The 13,920-nt window shown below is 36.0% G+C and overlaps 2 protein-coding genes across 3 annotated transcripts in view; one reads left to right on the plus strand and one right to left on the minus strand.

Annotated features, from left to right (window-relative positions):
• LOC136036395 (cyclic AMP-dependent transcription factor ATF-6 alpha-like) overlaps positions 1 to 6,902 on the minus strand; it is an 80,382-nt gene extending 73,480 nt beyond the window's left edge. For both annotated transcript variants that reach the window (XM_065718582.1, XM_065718583.1), the window contains exon 1: positions 6,774 to 6,902. In XM_065718582.1, the coding sequence (XP_065574654.1) occupies positions 6,774 to 6,825 (52 nt within the window). In that variant the 5' untranslated portion in view covers positions 6,826 to 6,902. The remainder of the gene's footprint in view (positions 1 to 6,773) is intronic.
• Positions 6,903 to 13,371: 6,469 nt separating this feature from the next.
• The window catches only part of LOC136036397 (protein LSM12-like), a 29,271-nt gene continuing 28,722 nt past the window's right edge, over positions 13,372 to 13,920 (plus strand). Inside the window, exon 1 of the mRNA XM_065718592.1 lies at positions 13,372 to 13,510. The gene's annotated coding sequence lies outside the window, so the exon portion shown is untranslated. The remainder of the gene's footprint in view (positions 13,511 to 13,920) is intronic.

Raw genomic sequence — 13,920 nt, forward strand, 5'->3', positions numbered from 1 at the left:
AGATATTAAAATAAAGGATGTAGTTAAGCAATCATTCAGCAAATTACAAGAACTTAAGAAAGACATTGATGTCAAGTTCATGGACATTTAAACTCACGTTTCTGCACTTGAACAAACTTCTAGTACTGCAGTTGATCCTGCTCTATTACAAAAGCTAGTTGATTCTCCACTTGAATCCCTAAAATCTGAAATGAATCAACAACTAGAAAGCCATGTGAGAAACTTAATTGCAGATGACAGAGATAAGCAAAGATGTAGATTAAAAATTCTAGCATTTGGAGTGTTACTGCTGCTAAATGATGAGAAAGTTATTTGTGACTTCTTATTGGAACAAATATGGCCTGCAGCAGGTAGCTATAACAAATGTCTGTTGCCTTGCTAGCCCCAACAGCACCCAAAATGAAAGTAACCCTTGCAAGACAAGTCCCATTATTTTTTTGGTGGATGAACTGAGAATCAAGAAACTGATCTTGCAAAAACCGTATGAGCAAAAAGGAACTAGCCAGATTCCCTTTAGAAATGATGTCTCTAAATCTGATCATATAAAGAGGGCAAAATTGTATGAAGAGTTTCATGGACAGTGTGCCAATGGCAAAGGAGATTTATTCATAAGATGAATAAATCTTATTATCTTATTCTTATTCATAAGATTAACAATAAAATTGTTATAAAAAACTTGCCCACCATTGCAGCACTAGCTACAATGGACAAAATCTAAACAACTCGCAAAGACATGTAAATAGTCTAAATAGCCTTGCACCTCTTAATACTGAAATAAGTTCTACTGATGAATCAAGCTGATTATCTTACAGTGCAAGATCAATAAACAGTACTCCCTCTGAACAAAGTGTTGTCATTAGTGATAGTTCCAATAATGGCAGCATTGAATCTGAAGTATCTAATGACCCAAATAATGACACACATAGCCAGAATAAAAGCGGCAAGCATTGGACAAGCAATGGTCTAAAAGTTGTGCTTAGTAATATAGAATGTTTAACATCAAATTTCCGTGAAATAAAATATACACTCTCAACAGAAAAAGCAGAGGTGTATGCTTTTTGCAAGATAAAACCTATGTGGAATAAAACCCCTCTTAGAGATATTCAGGTCCAGATTCACCTTACCTTAATCCATCTGAGAGCTTTAAGGCCTTCCAGACCTGTAGCGCTCTTGGATTGATGACTGCCAGTCAAATCTCCATTCCTCCTTCTCCTACTCCTTGTCAAGTTGGTTTTTGAAGGACTGGATGGAGGGAGCACTGACAGTTAAATCTTTCAGTTAATTCCAGTGGTTTATGACTCTTCTCAAAAAGAATGATTGGCAAGTTCTTGATTGGGAGCTTGACTTTGGTAGCTTCTTGGAGTGTCTTCTTGCGTTATGCTGGCTAGAACTGAGATTGCTGCCGAAAATTGCTGACTTTTCATTTGCAGCTTGTAAGTAAGCATCACATTGCTGTGCAAGTAGGTAGCTTGAGGTACCTGAGGCAGTCCTTATATGAGGTTGATGGAAGACTTCTTACCCATTTTGTTGTTTGTCTCTGTACATTTACAATGACCCTCAAATCTTGTCAATAAGAAGGACCTGCAAGACATGTACCAAAATCAAGATAGGGTCTGATGAGAGATTGGTATAGTTTCATAAACGTAGATTCCTTTCTGCTATTAATAGCCCATTTTAGTAATCCAAGGCTGGAGCTTGCACAGAAACAACATGCTGAACATAGCTATGAAATTTAAACTTATCATCAATGATGACACCAAGATCCCTTTTTTTCTGCTCTGCTCTCTAATTGCCCTCTTACTTTTGTTGTGGGGTTATAGATCATGTAGTTAGCCATTGGGTTATTAGGTCCAAAGCGTAATAAAGAGCATTTGCCTGTGTTGAATTGGAGAAGCCAGTTTAGGGTCCAATCTTGTAGCTCCTCTATGTCATGCTGGATGCTTTGGGGATGCAATACCAAAGAGTTTGGCATCATCAGAAAACAGGTGCATGCCATTGTTTATATGGTTAAATATGTCACTAATGTAAATCAGAAAGAGAGTTGGACCAGGTACAGTACCTTGTGGTACTCTGCTCATTACTTCAGCCTTGTCAGAGTAAATTGGTTGCCCATCTGTAGCAAATAAGCAAACCTTCTGCTTGCACTTTGTAAGGAATTTCATTAGCCAGTCTACAACATCCTGATTGATGCCAACAGCAGATATTTTGGAGCACAGCTGATGGTGAGGAACCTTGTCAAATGCCTTGCAAATCCTGACTACACTTTAGTCACCAACTTATCTAATGTAGGAGGAAGAGGAATGGCTGTATGAATTCAAAGCTCTCTAAAGGTAGGTTGATGACATTGATATTAATTCAATACTATGTGTCATATGTTGAACAAGTGTGGATTTCAGTTCTCTTATCTTTTGTGCCCTTTCATATAGATTGAATGTACAGAAGTCCCAGTTTCCCCAGCCTCAAGCTGTCCCTTCTTGTTGTTAGTGCAACAATTGACAATAAAATGAAGCATGAAGGCAATAAAATTATTGTTGGTGACTTCAACTTCCTGTATATTCAGTGGGTCAATGGGTCTGGATTCTCAGAAAACAGTCTTATTAAACCATTTCTGGAATGTCTGTTTAATCACTCCTTGTATCAGGTTTTTAGCTTCCTAGTTAGATATAGAGAAGGTCAAAACCCTTCATTAATTGATGTTTTGCTAGTGAAGGACCAAGAATCTATACTGAATATTGACCCCCTACCACCATATAGAGCAAGTGATCACATTGTCAGAGGTTGCAGCTTTAGACTGTACCCATATAGATCAGAATTTAAGAAACATATGTATACTCATTACAGTCTAATTTGTCATGAATTGACACATAGAGATTGGGGTTTTATTGAATGAATGCATGTAGAAGAGTCATGGTCAACTATGACAAGAATATTATTGGGAGCTATTTAAAATCACTCTTCTGTAAATTGGACAAGGAAACTAATAACCCTCCCATATATAAAAAAGAAATTAAAATGTCAGGAACAGAAAAAAGAAATACTGGAAGCTTTACATAAATAAATGCAACCAGGAGGATTATTACACAAAATACAAACAGACACAACTAACTGCAAAATCTTACTTGAAAAACAGCCAAAAACTATGAGGAAATCAATAGCAGCCAAAACTAACTCTGAGAAATTCTGGAGGTACACATCATCTGGTAACCCTGGTAGGCATTCTGTTACACAACTTCTACTAGATGGCTCTAAGATCTGTGACCCAAGGGAGATTGCCAATACATTAAATAAGCAGTTCATCTTGGTATTTACTGTCCCTGATTCCAAATCCTCCAAGTATAAAATTTGCATGGCACCCATTAATATAACTAAATCTGATGTAGAATCCCAATTGATGAAGATTAACCCAAATAAATCTATGGGACCAGATGGAGTAACCCCCCCCCTGGCTACTACATAAGACATATGCAGCATTGTTGCAAACTCTCACTCTACTTTTCCAGAAGTCTCTTAATGCTAAATACATTCCACAAGATTGGAAGGATGCTCACATAATGCCTGTACACAAAGGGGGCAATAGAAATGAAGCTAACAATTATTCACCCATTTGTCTTACCTCAGCAATTGGGAAACTACTCAAATGTATAGTAATTTCAGCCATTATGTTTCATTTAAATGCTAAAAATCTACTATCACCTAATCAATATAGCCTTTGTCCTGATCAATCAGTTGACACTAACCTCATCAACACATATAAGCATGTCTCAAAACTTATGAATAAGGGATCTCCTGTTGGCATTTTATTACTGGACCTAGCAAAAGCATTTAGCTAGCACACTAAACTGTGTGCAATGGGCATCCATGATGATGTTGTCAACTGGATAATGGAGCTTCTTACCAATAGAAAGCAGGAAGTGATGGTATTTGGAGACAATAGATCAACCTTCTTCTCAGAATCAGTGGATGTAAAAAGTGGAGCTTCAATCATAGAGAATAAAATTTACTAATATGCAGATGATTCTAAAATAATTGGTCTTGTCCATGACCCTAAAAGTGCTATAGTATTCCAGGCTGATCTTGATGCATTGTCAAAGTGGGCAAAATCCTGGCAGATAGAATTTAATATTCAGAAATGCAGTCATTCATCTTGGAGCAAATAATTCTTTGTGCCAGTATTTTATGGAATCCAGTGATGGTTCAAAACATGACAGTATGTAGTAGCCAGTGCCAACCAAACTCTTGGTTTAATAAAAGAACATTCAGCAGTAGATCTCCAACTGCAATCACCAAGCTCTTAAATGGCCTGATCAGACCAAACTTGGAATTTGGGATGTGTGTTGTTAATCCAGTAAACAAGAGTGATACAAGACAACTCTAGACTTGTGCAGAAATGTATAATTAAATGCATAAACGGATTTCAACATTTTACATATTCTACCCAATTAAATAAGCTCAAACTACTATCTCTCATCTATGGACAGAGGTGATGAGATGCAATAATGACATACAAGTTAGTACATGATTGTAATGTGATCCTCAACCTGTTCTAGATAGTCAGTTCACAAAGTACTAGAGGTCAACCCTTAAAGCTTTATTGAAAATGTGCTAACACCAGGCTGCAAAAAAAATTCTATTCTAACCATGTAGTCAGCCTATGGAACTCCCTTAGCCAGAATGTTATTATGTTGTCTAGTGTTGAAGTCATCAAGTCTGCAGTTGACAAAGACTGGTGCAAGAAACCTTGGCTCACAATATAGGATGCACCTAACAATTTGAATTATCATCATCAGTGACTAGTGTTCCCAGGACTTGTCCTTATTGTTGGCAAGTGTAATTTCAGGTAAATAAATATATAATTAAATATAAGACCAAGGTTTAAGATACTTATCCTGATTTGTTTCATTTTAGAAAGTCATTCAGTAGTTTACTTATTAAGGATACCATCAGCATGTGACTTTATAAAATATTGATACATTGGAAATGTAGGAAGATGAACATTTTTCTTGAAGCTAAACAACTTAGTTGTTAAATAGAGTGGAAGAAGAAACTGCACCTCTTCAAACAGATATTCATCTAGCTAGGAGAACCAATACCTTATACTTCAAAAAAGAGACCTTAATATGGATTTGACAGAAACAATACAAGTCATGACAAGTCTTAATGGTACAGTGAAATACACCCCCATTTCAAACAGTTTATGGTAACAAACTGTAAGAAAGGAGTGGCTTGCCTCAATAGTAAGTAAAACTCTAAAAACCAAAATTATAATATCAATAGACACATCTAAAGAATTAGCTGTACATGCTGATTCCAAATAAATAAAATTTATCAAGTTTAAAATTGCCTATCTAAAGCTACAGGCCTGAAAATTGACAAATTTTCAAACAGAGGGGATGCACCCCCAAAAAGTCAAGGAATCTTGATGAAAATTGTGCCATCAGATTCAGCATATTAGAGAAATGTACTGTAGAGGTATCAAGCTCCAATTAGCAAAAATGTGGAACTTTATATTTTTGTTCAGAAAAAAGGTCACAGATAGGCCTATGTGTTCATTTGTTGGTGAAATACTACATGATCTACTTTTTGCTATCTCAGTTAGGCTAGGAAAACAAAACTTTCATTAATGAATCCATGCCAAAAATACAGGCTACTCTGGGAGGGTATTGCCAAGCTACAAATTTAAAGCTCTTTTGATTGCTATGAATTACAAATGTGTCTAGCCTATTTAACAGGTCTTTACCTGTTGAAATTTTGAAAAAAAACACATTATACCATAATTTTTAGTTTTTAGTGTGGATTTAGTTCTGAAAAAGCAATTCCTGTTAGCCTATAAGAATTTAGAATTTCAATGGATTTTTTTTCTATATTTAGGAAATGAATATGCAGATCTTTGGAACCTTATAAATTAATATTGAGCTAAGTTGGAAGCTGAAAATACTTTTCTTGCATGCCCTAAGCTATTTTGTTAAAGCAGAAGATCTATTTTGAAAGTTCTACTTTTATAAAATAAGATTTTTTAATATCATCAAAGTTCATTGCTCTCTAGAGGGAGATTGAGTTGAGACAGGTATTTCAAATATTCTCCCAGGACATAATTTGGTATGTAGATCTATCCCTCAAGGTCTCATTTTACAAACCTAACCACTTTCCAAAAAAAGCAAAAAGTAGCTTGTCTAAAACTTTACCATCAAGGATTATAATGCTAGGCTATTGATTAACAGATAATGAAAACAAAAAAAGCAAATGGTAAAATTCTACTTTAGCTACTTTTGACTATCTTGGAAAGGGGTTAGATTAGGAAAATGAAACTTTCAGGGGTAGGTCTAAAGGCTAAAGTAGCATATGTCTGACAAAGTGAAATACCTAACTTCAAGTAGGCTACTATGAAATACCTAACTTCACTCCTCCCTCTAAAGGGTCCTAACCTTTGAAAATCTGATGTGGATTTCCTAGCCTTCCATCCTAGATTTCCTGGAAATCCTGTGGATTTCCATCCTAGCCTTGCCTACTCAGGCTGCCTGATCCCAGCAATTTAAGGTTAATGTAGTAGCTGGTGGCAATACAACCCTTCCTAATCGCTATTGTTCTCTTCTATACTATAGGACCATATGGGTAAATTGACTCAAACAATATAGGCTAATTATCCATGAGAAAATCAGTAATACTTTTGGGCAGGCACCTTTCATCTCCCAGGCTATAATAAGATTTGCTTTAAACAGTTCATCGATATTATTAGCTTATGATATCCTGTCTTGAATTTTAATGCTGTCACTTACATAATGGTGTCTCGAATATGTGATTTGCCATACAATCTTTATCCACTTCCATTATTAGTAGCCTTAAGCAAGTTTCTTTCCGCTAGAAGTAATCTCCTTCTTTCCTCGAAGCTTCAACGGGAAGCCAACAGTGTTGCCCTGTTAGAACAAAAATACCGCGCCACCAAAGGATTCTTATTCCTTGTAAAATTAAATAAAAAACAAGTTTTTTCAACTGAAAGTAAGGAGCGACATTAAAACAAATCATAAATTATTCCGTATATGAAAGGGGCTGACCCCTTCTCAACATCTGGCTCTTTACACTAAAGCTTGACTCTTTGACTCTTCTACTTTTTAAAACAATAAAAAACTTTAGCGTAAAGAGCGGGACATTGAGGAGGGGACAGGTTTTTTTCATATACGGAATAATTTCTGTTCGTTTTAAGTTTTAATGTCACACCTTACTTTCAGTTGAAAAATTGTGTTTTTTATTTAATTTCTGAACGTTTTTGAATTAATTTATGTTTGATTTTGGCTCACCGCACATGTATAATTAAAACAAAATTTGTATATTAATTTTTTTGGCTAAATGGCTTTTTCATAGTTAAAATCTGACGATTTTGATAAGAAAGGGGGTGGGGGAAGAGGCCTAGTTGCCCTCCAGACTTTATTACATAAATGTAACTTGAACCTTTTATTTTTACGAACATTTTTATTAGTAGTAAATATATGTGGCTTACGTAACGAACTTCTATATTCGTATGCTTTTATTACGTATATGAGGGGGTTCATCCCTTCATCAATACCTCGCTCTTTACACTAAAGCTAGAAGTTTGTCCCAATTCTTTCAGAATGACCCCTGAATAACAAAGGCCGTAGAATAAATAATTGAAATTACTAAAAGCACTTTAGCGTAAAGAGCAAGGTATTAACGAGGAGACGAATGCCCTTATACATATAATAATTTCTGTTCGTTTTAAGTTTTATTGCTGCTCCTTAAAACCTCTATACATTTCCCAATAACCATTTTTATATGTAAACATTGGTCAAAGTTTGTAACTTGTAGCCCCTACCCCAAGGACTCTGGGGATTAAGTCGTCCCCAAAGACATAGTTATTAGGTTTTTCGACTATACTGAACAAAATGGCTATCTAAAAAATTTTATCCGGTGAGTTTGGGAGAAAATGAGTGTGGAAGGGAGCCTAGCTGCCCTTTAATTTTTATGGTCACTTAAAAAGGGCAGTAGAACTTTTAATTTCCGTTAGAACGAGCCCTTTCGCAAAATTCTAGGATCACCCCTGGAAAAAAAACATAAACACACATCCGCAAAAAATACAAAATTCAACATTTTTGTACATAGGAGCTAGAAACTTCTATAGTAGAGTTTTCTGGTGGGCTAAATCTTATGGTGTGATTTTTGTTAAGATTCTATAACTTTTAGGGAGTGTTTCCTCCTGTTTTCTAAAATAACACAAATTTTCTTAGGCTTGCAACTTTTGATGGGTAAGACTAAATTGATGAATCTTTTATTACAATCAGCATAAAAATGCGATTCTTTTGATGTAACTATTGGTATCAAAATTCCACTTTCAAGTGTTTCGGTTACTATTGAGCCAAGTTGCTCAATAGTTCGTTACCACGAACTCTTTTGGAAAAAACAAGCTCGGTTTTAAAACCTTACGACCTGAAAAATAATTTTTCTAAGACATTTATGCAAAGGTTATTGGTTTGAATAATATAAATAGATAACAGTATTTACTGCTATCGGTAAATATAACAGTATATATTAACAGTATAATGATATATATTGTGCCATTTTTATTAAAAACAAAATTAGAAAAACAATTTTTTCAACTGAAAGTACTGATCAACATTAAAAATTGAAACGAACAGAAATTCTTACGCATATGAGGACATTCTTACATGGTTCCCCCTTCTCATTAGCTCTACCTCTACAGCGTTTTGAGAAATTAAAAAAACAACTTTTTTTTCTAATTAAATGTCCCTTTTGTTTCAAAAATAAAAAGTTGGGGTAAAAAGTCAAACTTTAAAATAAAGATTGAGGTATTGAGAAAAAAGGCAACCCTCCTAATAGACGTAATAATTTCTGCTCATTTGAATTTTTGATATTGTTCCTTACTATAAGTTGAGAAAACTTATATTTTTACTTGATTTTTGGCAATTTTTAAAAACATTTAAAGATAGTTTTGTTGATCATATGCAGCACGTCAGCGCTACCTAAGAAAAGAGTATTGTAGGCACAATGCATTAATTATTTGTATTTTTGTTTCTTTAGACCAGGATACTTTGTTTAGAAGGAGTTGTCGCAAACTTCAAAAGGGGCTCATTTTATTGGAAATTGAATGGTCTAGTGCCCTTTTTAAAAGTTGAGAGTGCTTGGGGGGGGGGGGGGTAACCAGCTTCTCCCCATGCTCATAATTTCCTCAAACACATCAAATTAAAATTTTGAGACAGCCATTTTGGTCAGCATATTTGAAAGGTTTGGAAATTGGGTCACAGAGGATTACAACCCCTTCCACCCACAATCTTCAGGAAAAACGTTGTAAGTTTTGCCTGGGGGATATATAAGGTTTTTATAGAAAGCGTGGTTGTATGAACCTCAGAAGGGTCTTATTGGATTGGGAATCAGAAGCTCTAGTACCCTCATTAAGATTTGGAGGACAGCTACCCCTCCCCCCTCACGTCGTATCTTCCAAAAAGTATCTGATATAACATCTATTCCAAAAATAGCCCGAAGATCATAGGCAGTGTAATTGCGCTGCCTAAGTAAAGAGCGATGTAGGCACTATGTACTGTTTCTTACATTTCTCTTATAACAGGACACTTCGGATAGAAGTAGTATCGAAAATTATAGTTCTATTGCCTTCCCTAATAGTCAAAAGCGTATGGAGGGCAGCAAGCTTCTTCCCATACTCATTATTTTCCCAAATTCAGTAGGTAGAGCTAGACTATGCAACAAAGTAGGGGTGGGATTAAAAGGGCATTTTTTATAAGTATATCTCGGTCCTCCGCACATCAAAAATATTTTTCTTTTTGAGACTTTTGAATCTGTCTTTAAATTTAACGTATATTTGCTATGTTCTGTTCGTTTTATGTATTTTTCATTATCTTTGACGTTTCCTAATTGTTGAATTTTGGGAGGAATTTTATGAATTATCTGTAGTCTTTTGAATTCATGGTATATACTTGATATTATCTTATGTAAATAATTTCGTCTGGATTTATTGTTGTGTATGCTGGTACAAAAAGATCGATTTGACCTAATAGGCCTTGTGATTTTCTATCCTTAAGGAAATAAAAGCTTATCCTAAATAAGAAAAATTATCAAAACAGATGTAGGAATCAGCCTTTAGTTTGATATTTTAAACCTTAACAGAACGAACTTTCACGTACCTACTTGCTGTTGATGATAGCTTTCACCAGAGAGCTATTATGAAACTGATTTAGTTTATTAATCTTGGTCTGACCAGCTATTAGTAACATGATTCGGTTTGGGCTTTCCCTAGAAGCTGCAATCAAATACCACTATGCCACTGATTAATTGTTGGCATCTTCCACCTCCTTTATTGCGACGTCATAACTTTCCTCAATCCTGAGAGCTATTCCGAAAATATTACTAAGCAGCATCCGATCATTCTCGAAAAAATGGATGAACTGGAAACAGTCTTGCATCAGAATAATATCTCAGTTTTTGCTGTGGCAGAAAACTGGAACGTGACAGAACAAGCTTGTATTATCTCAAGTTTTACCACTAAGAAAATCATACGACAAGACAAAGCTCGCAGTCGTAATTATGATGGCGTGCCAATATTCTATAGAAATAGCACTCCCCACAGGTTCTTGCCACAACTTGAAGAAAGTAAAAGTAAGTAAATAAGACGGCACTAGACCCTTAAGGTTCAAACCGGCGGTGCTGATCTCCATTTCATGGCCCTTCTGCCAGAAAGTTCCATGAGGCGCTGGGGGCCAATAATCCTATGCTTTCACACACCCTTCCTGCTTACCAAAAAACTCAGTTTTTGCTGTTGCAGAAAACTGGAACGTGACTGAACAAGCTTGTATTATCTCAAGTTTTACCACTAAGAAAATCATACCATGAGGGGATGGGGGCCAACCATCCTATGCTTTCACACAACTTTCCTGCTTACCATCCCCAGATTTCTTCAGGTAACCATTTAGAGATGGGTCGACTCTGGCTGAGCTTACAGAGTGACACCACTGACCCCTGTTCCAAATCAAATAACTGGTCGCAACTGGGATTGAACCCGTGCCCCTAGGACAAAGTATTCTCACACCACCGCGCCCACCACTTAGCCAGGACGGCCCAACTTGAAGACCATGCCCATGAGTCCTTATGGGCTTACAAAAAATCTAAAGGACTACCCCAACACTTCTCCTGCCTTTCTTTGGAAGTCATCTACTACCCAGAAAGTGCAAAAAAAAACATAAAATTTTCTTTAATACAAAAGGGGGTAAAGTTTTGCCAAACTAAGTTCAGCTGCCTCACCATTATTGTATGCGGAGATTTCATTCAGACGAATAAGCAGTATTTGACTTACATCCTAGGTTGGAAAGAAGTTGTCGAAACCGATACTCGAGTTGCTGGTGGTAAACTAGACTTAATTTTGACAAATGCTGAATGCTTCTACCAAAATTCCCAATGCAAAAAAATCTTTGGCAAAATCAGACCATTGTACTCTCATCTGGGAGGCAAAAACTCCTGTAGAAGCCCTTAAGCACGCACCAGTTGTAGTAAGCCCTGACACTGATACAAACATTTAGATTTTTGAACAATGAATGAGTCAGTGTGATTTCTCAACAGTAATTAATGAATAAGCCTTGGAGAGAAAAAGCGAAAATCTAAACTCGATGCTGTACAAAAAGCACGAGGAACACATCCCAAAAAATACTTTATAGAAGTTGTTCCTCTAATCACCGATGGATAGCAACTGAAGGCAAGGCTTTTATAAAACAGCGGTCTTAAACTCATGATAAGAGTTTGCGCAATGAAGTCATTGCCCTGTGCCGCAAAACCAAGAAATTGTTTAGCAACTGAACCATGTTTGTTTACCAACTGAAAAAAAGGGCACGATTCAGTAAAAAAGCTGACCGGCAAAACCTGAGACCCTGACCTGCAGATTCTTACAGAAGACGACTTTTATTTGACAGCGTCAGATGTGAGTACTGGATAGTTTCTTCACTGGTATGTGTACCATTTTCCCGGGCTCTACGAGTCAAGGACTTGTACAAGCTCTCGAAAAATCGGGAAAGTGTAGTGACTGACTGCCAGTGGATCCTTGAGAAATTTCTCACCAACTAGTCAAATTTGGACCTAAGAGCTCATCGTATACTAGCCGTTTCTCTGTGAGACTTCTACGCAAATTTGCTTTTATCCATAGCGACTCTTTTAGAAGTGTCATTAAACTTTAACTGACTCTCCACAAATTTCCAAATTCGTAGAAAAAGTCATACAGTAAAGTGATACCTAAAAAATCATCTCCATAGTTTTTTGACGATTTGACACTAATCTCGCTAATCTCATGTATGGTGTAAGTCATAGAGTCATTCATTTCAAGGCTACCTTTGAACAAGATAGAGTTCCAGTTAGACTCTTATCAATGCGTATACCTTCTTGGCTCCAAAACCTCAGTGTATGTCCTCAAGCTGAAGGATGATATACTATCATGGCTAGAAAAGGGCAAATGCTTCGTAGATTTTGCCGTTACAAACTATAGACAAGCCTTCGACTTGATCAGACACCTAGTGAAATGAGCGCCAAAACAAACCTTTTGTTTTTAGTTGCTACCTACCTATCTTGCCATGAACATTGTTTCTTCACCCTGAACGAAAATAATACGAACTCTTCATTTCCTCCTATTGCCTGTGGTACCTTTTAAGGTACTATACTTTTGGTATCATTTTTTCAGGCTGTCATAAATTACATCCTTTGTTCATTCGAGGATAAATAAAAAATTTTGGACGGTTTACCCTTCCTACTAAAATTTGCACTCGAAGGTGACTTCGCTGTACCAAAAATTGACCTTAACACTACTAGTATGCTTTGCTCTGATTGTTAACATGCAACTTTCACTATCAGTGAAGTGAAGTACAAGGTAATGAGGTACATCCCTTTAAAAATGGATTTCAAAGATCCAGTACCCCTTTCCCAGCCTGTAAACATTGAAAAGATACTGAGATTTACCTTCTCAATGATTGCAGGTTCACCAGCCATGTAATTCAGCTAGTATGCAAAGGCTGAACTGTCCTGCAGAACTGCCCTAGCTTCAAAACTCAATAATTATTGGACCTATTTAGCAAAGTTACAAAATTACCTGAAAAAAAATTAACCTGAAAGAAACAGCAGAAATTTTAAGTGTTGGTGCTGTGGGATAGGAGATAGACTTTTCGTAAAGATGTGAATTTGTAATTTGGTTAGTTCGCCCACAATTCCGTTTTTTCGAAAGGAAAAACGAAAGTTACTTTCTTCAAAACTTACATTGCAGGTTTTAGCAAAACCATAGGCCTATGAAGAAAAAATACAACAAAAGTACAAGAAAATTTTCTTAATACATGAAATTTTGAATGAAGTAGTGAAAATTTCCGGAAATCAATAAATTAGCCAGAATTTCCGCTCCAAATACTTAGCAAGTGTTAACCTTTTGGCCTCTGTGAAACGATCGTATGCTTAACCATTCAGTTCAAGAAGAAGTAAAAGCCGAATTTAGCGAATAAAATTTGTAAGTTGGTTAGACTAAAATAGCCTACTATTGAATTCTGCTTTTAATGTTCTTTCCGAGGATAATAACTGATGCTGCCATGCCCTCCCCCCACTAATATGTGGGCTGTAGCTTAGATCACATACGAAATTTTGCTCGTCTGCATTTTTGTAAAACTTATTTCTTGTCAACAGTTTACTCAGTTCATAATGGCAATGTGAAAAAAACAGCAAATTTGTTTATATGGTAACCTGTTTTTTATATATTATAATTAATTGCATGACAAATTTTGTCTGTGCCCTTTAAGTTGAAAAATTTCTTAATAAATAGTTGAAAAATTTCTGGGAACTACCTTAAAACAGCCATAAATAATTATTCAGCCTATTTTGTTCCTTAAAGTGTTCTGGTATACTTTATTCCCCTCCTGATGG

This window comes from Artemia franciscana, chromosome 15, assembly GCF_032884065.1.
Source record: "Artemia franciscana chromosome 15, ASM3288406v1, whole genome shotgun sequence".
Classification (NCBI taxonomy): Eukaryota; Metazoa; Arthropoda; class Branchiopoda; order Anostraca; family Artemiidae; genus Artemia; species Artemia franciscana.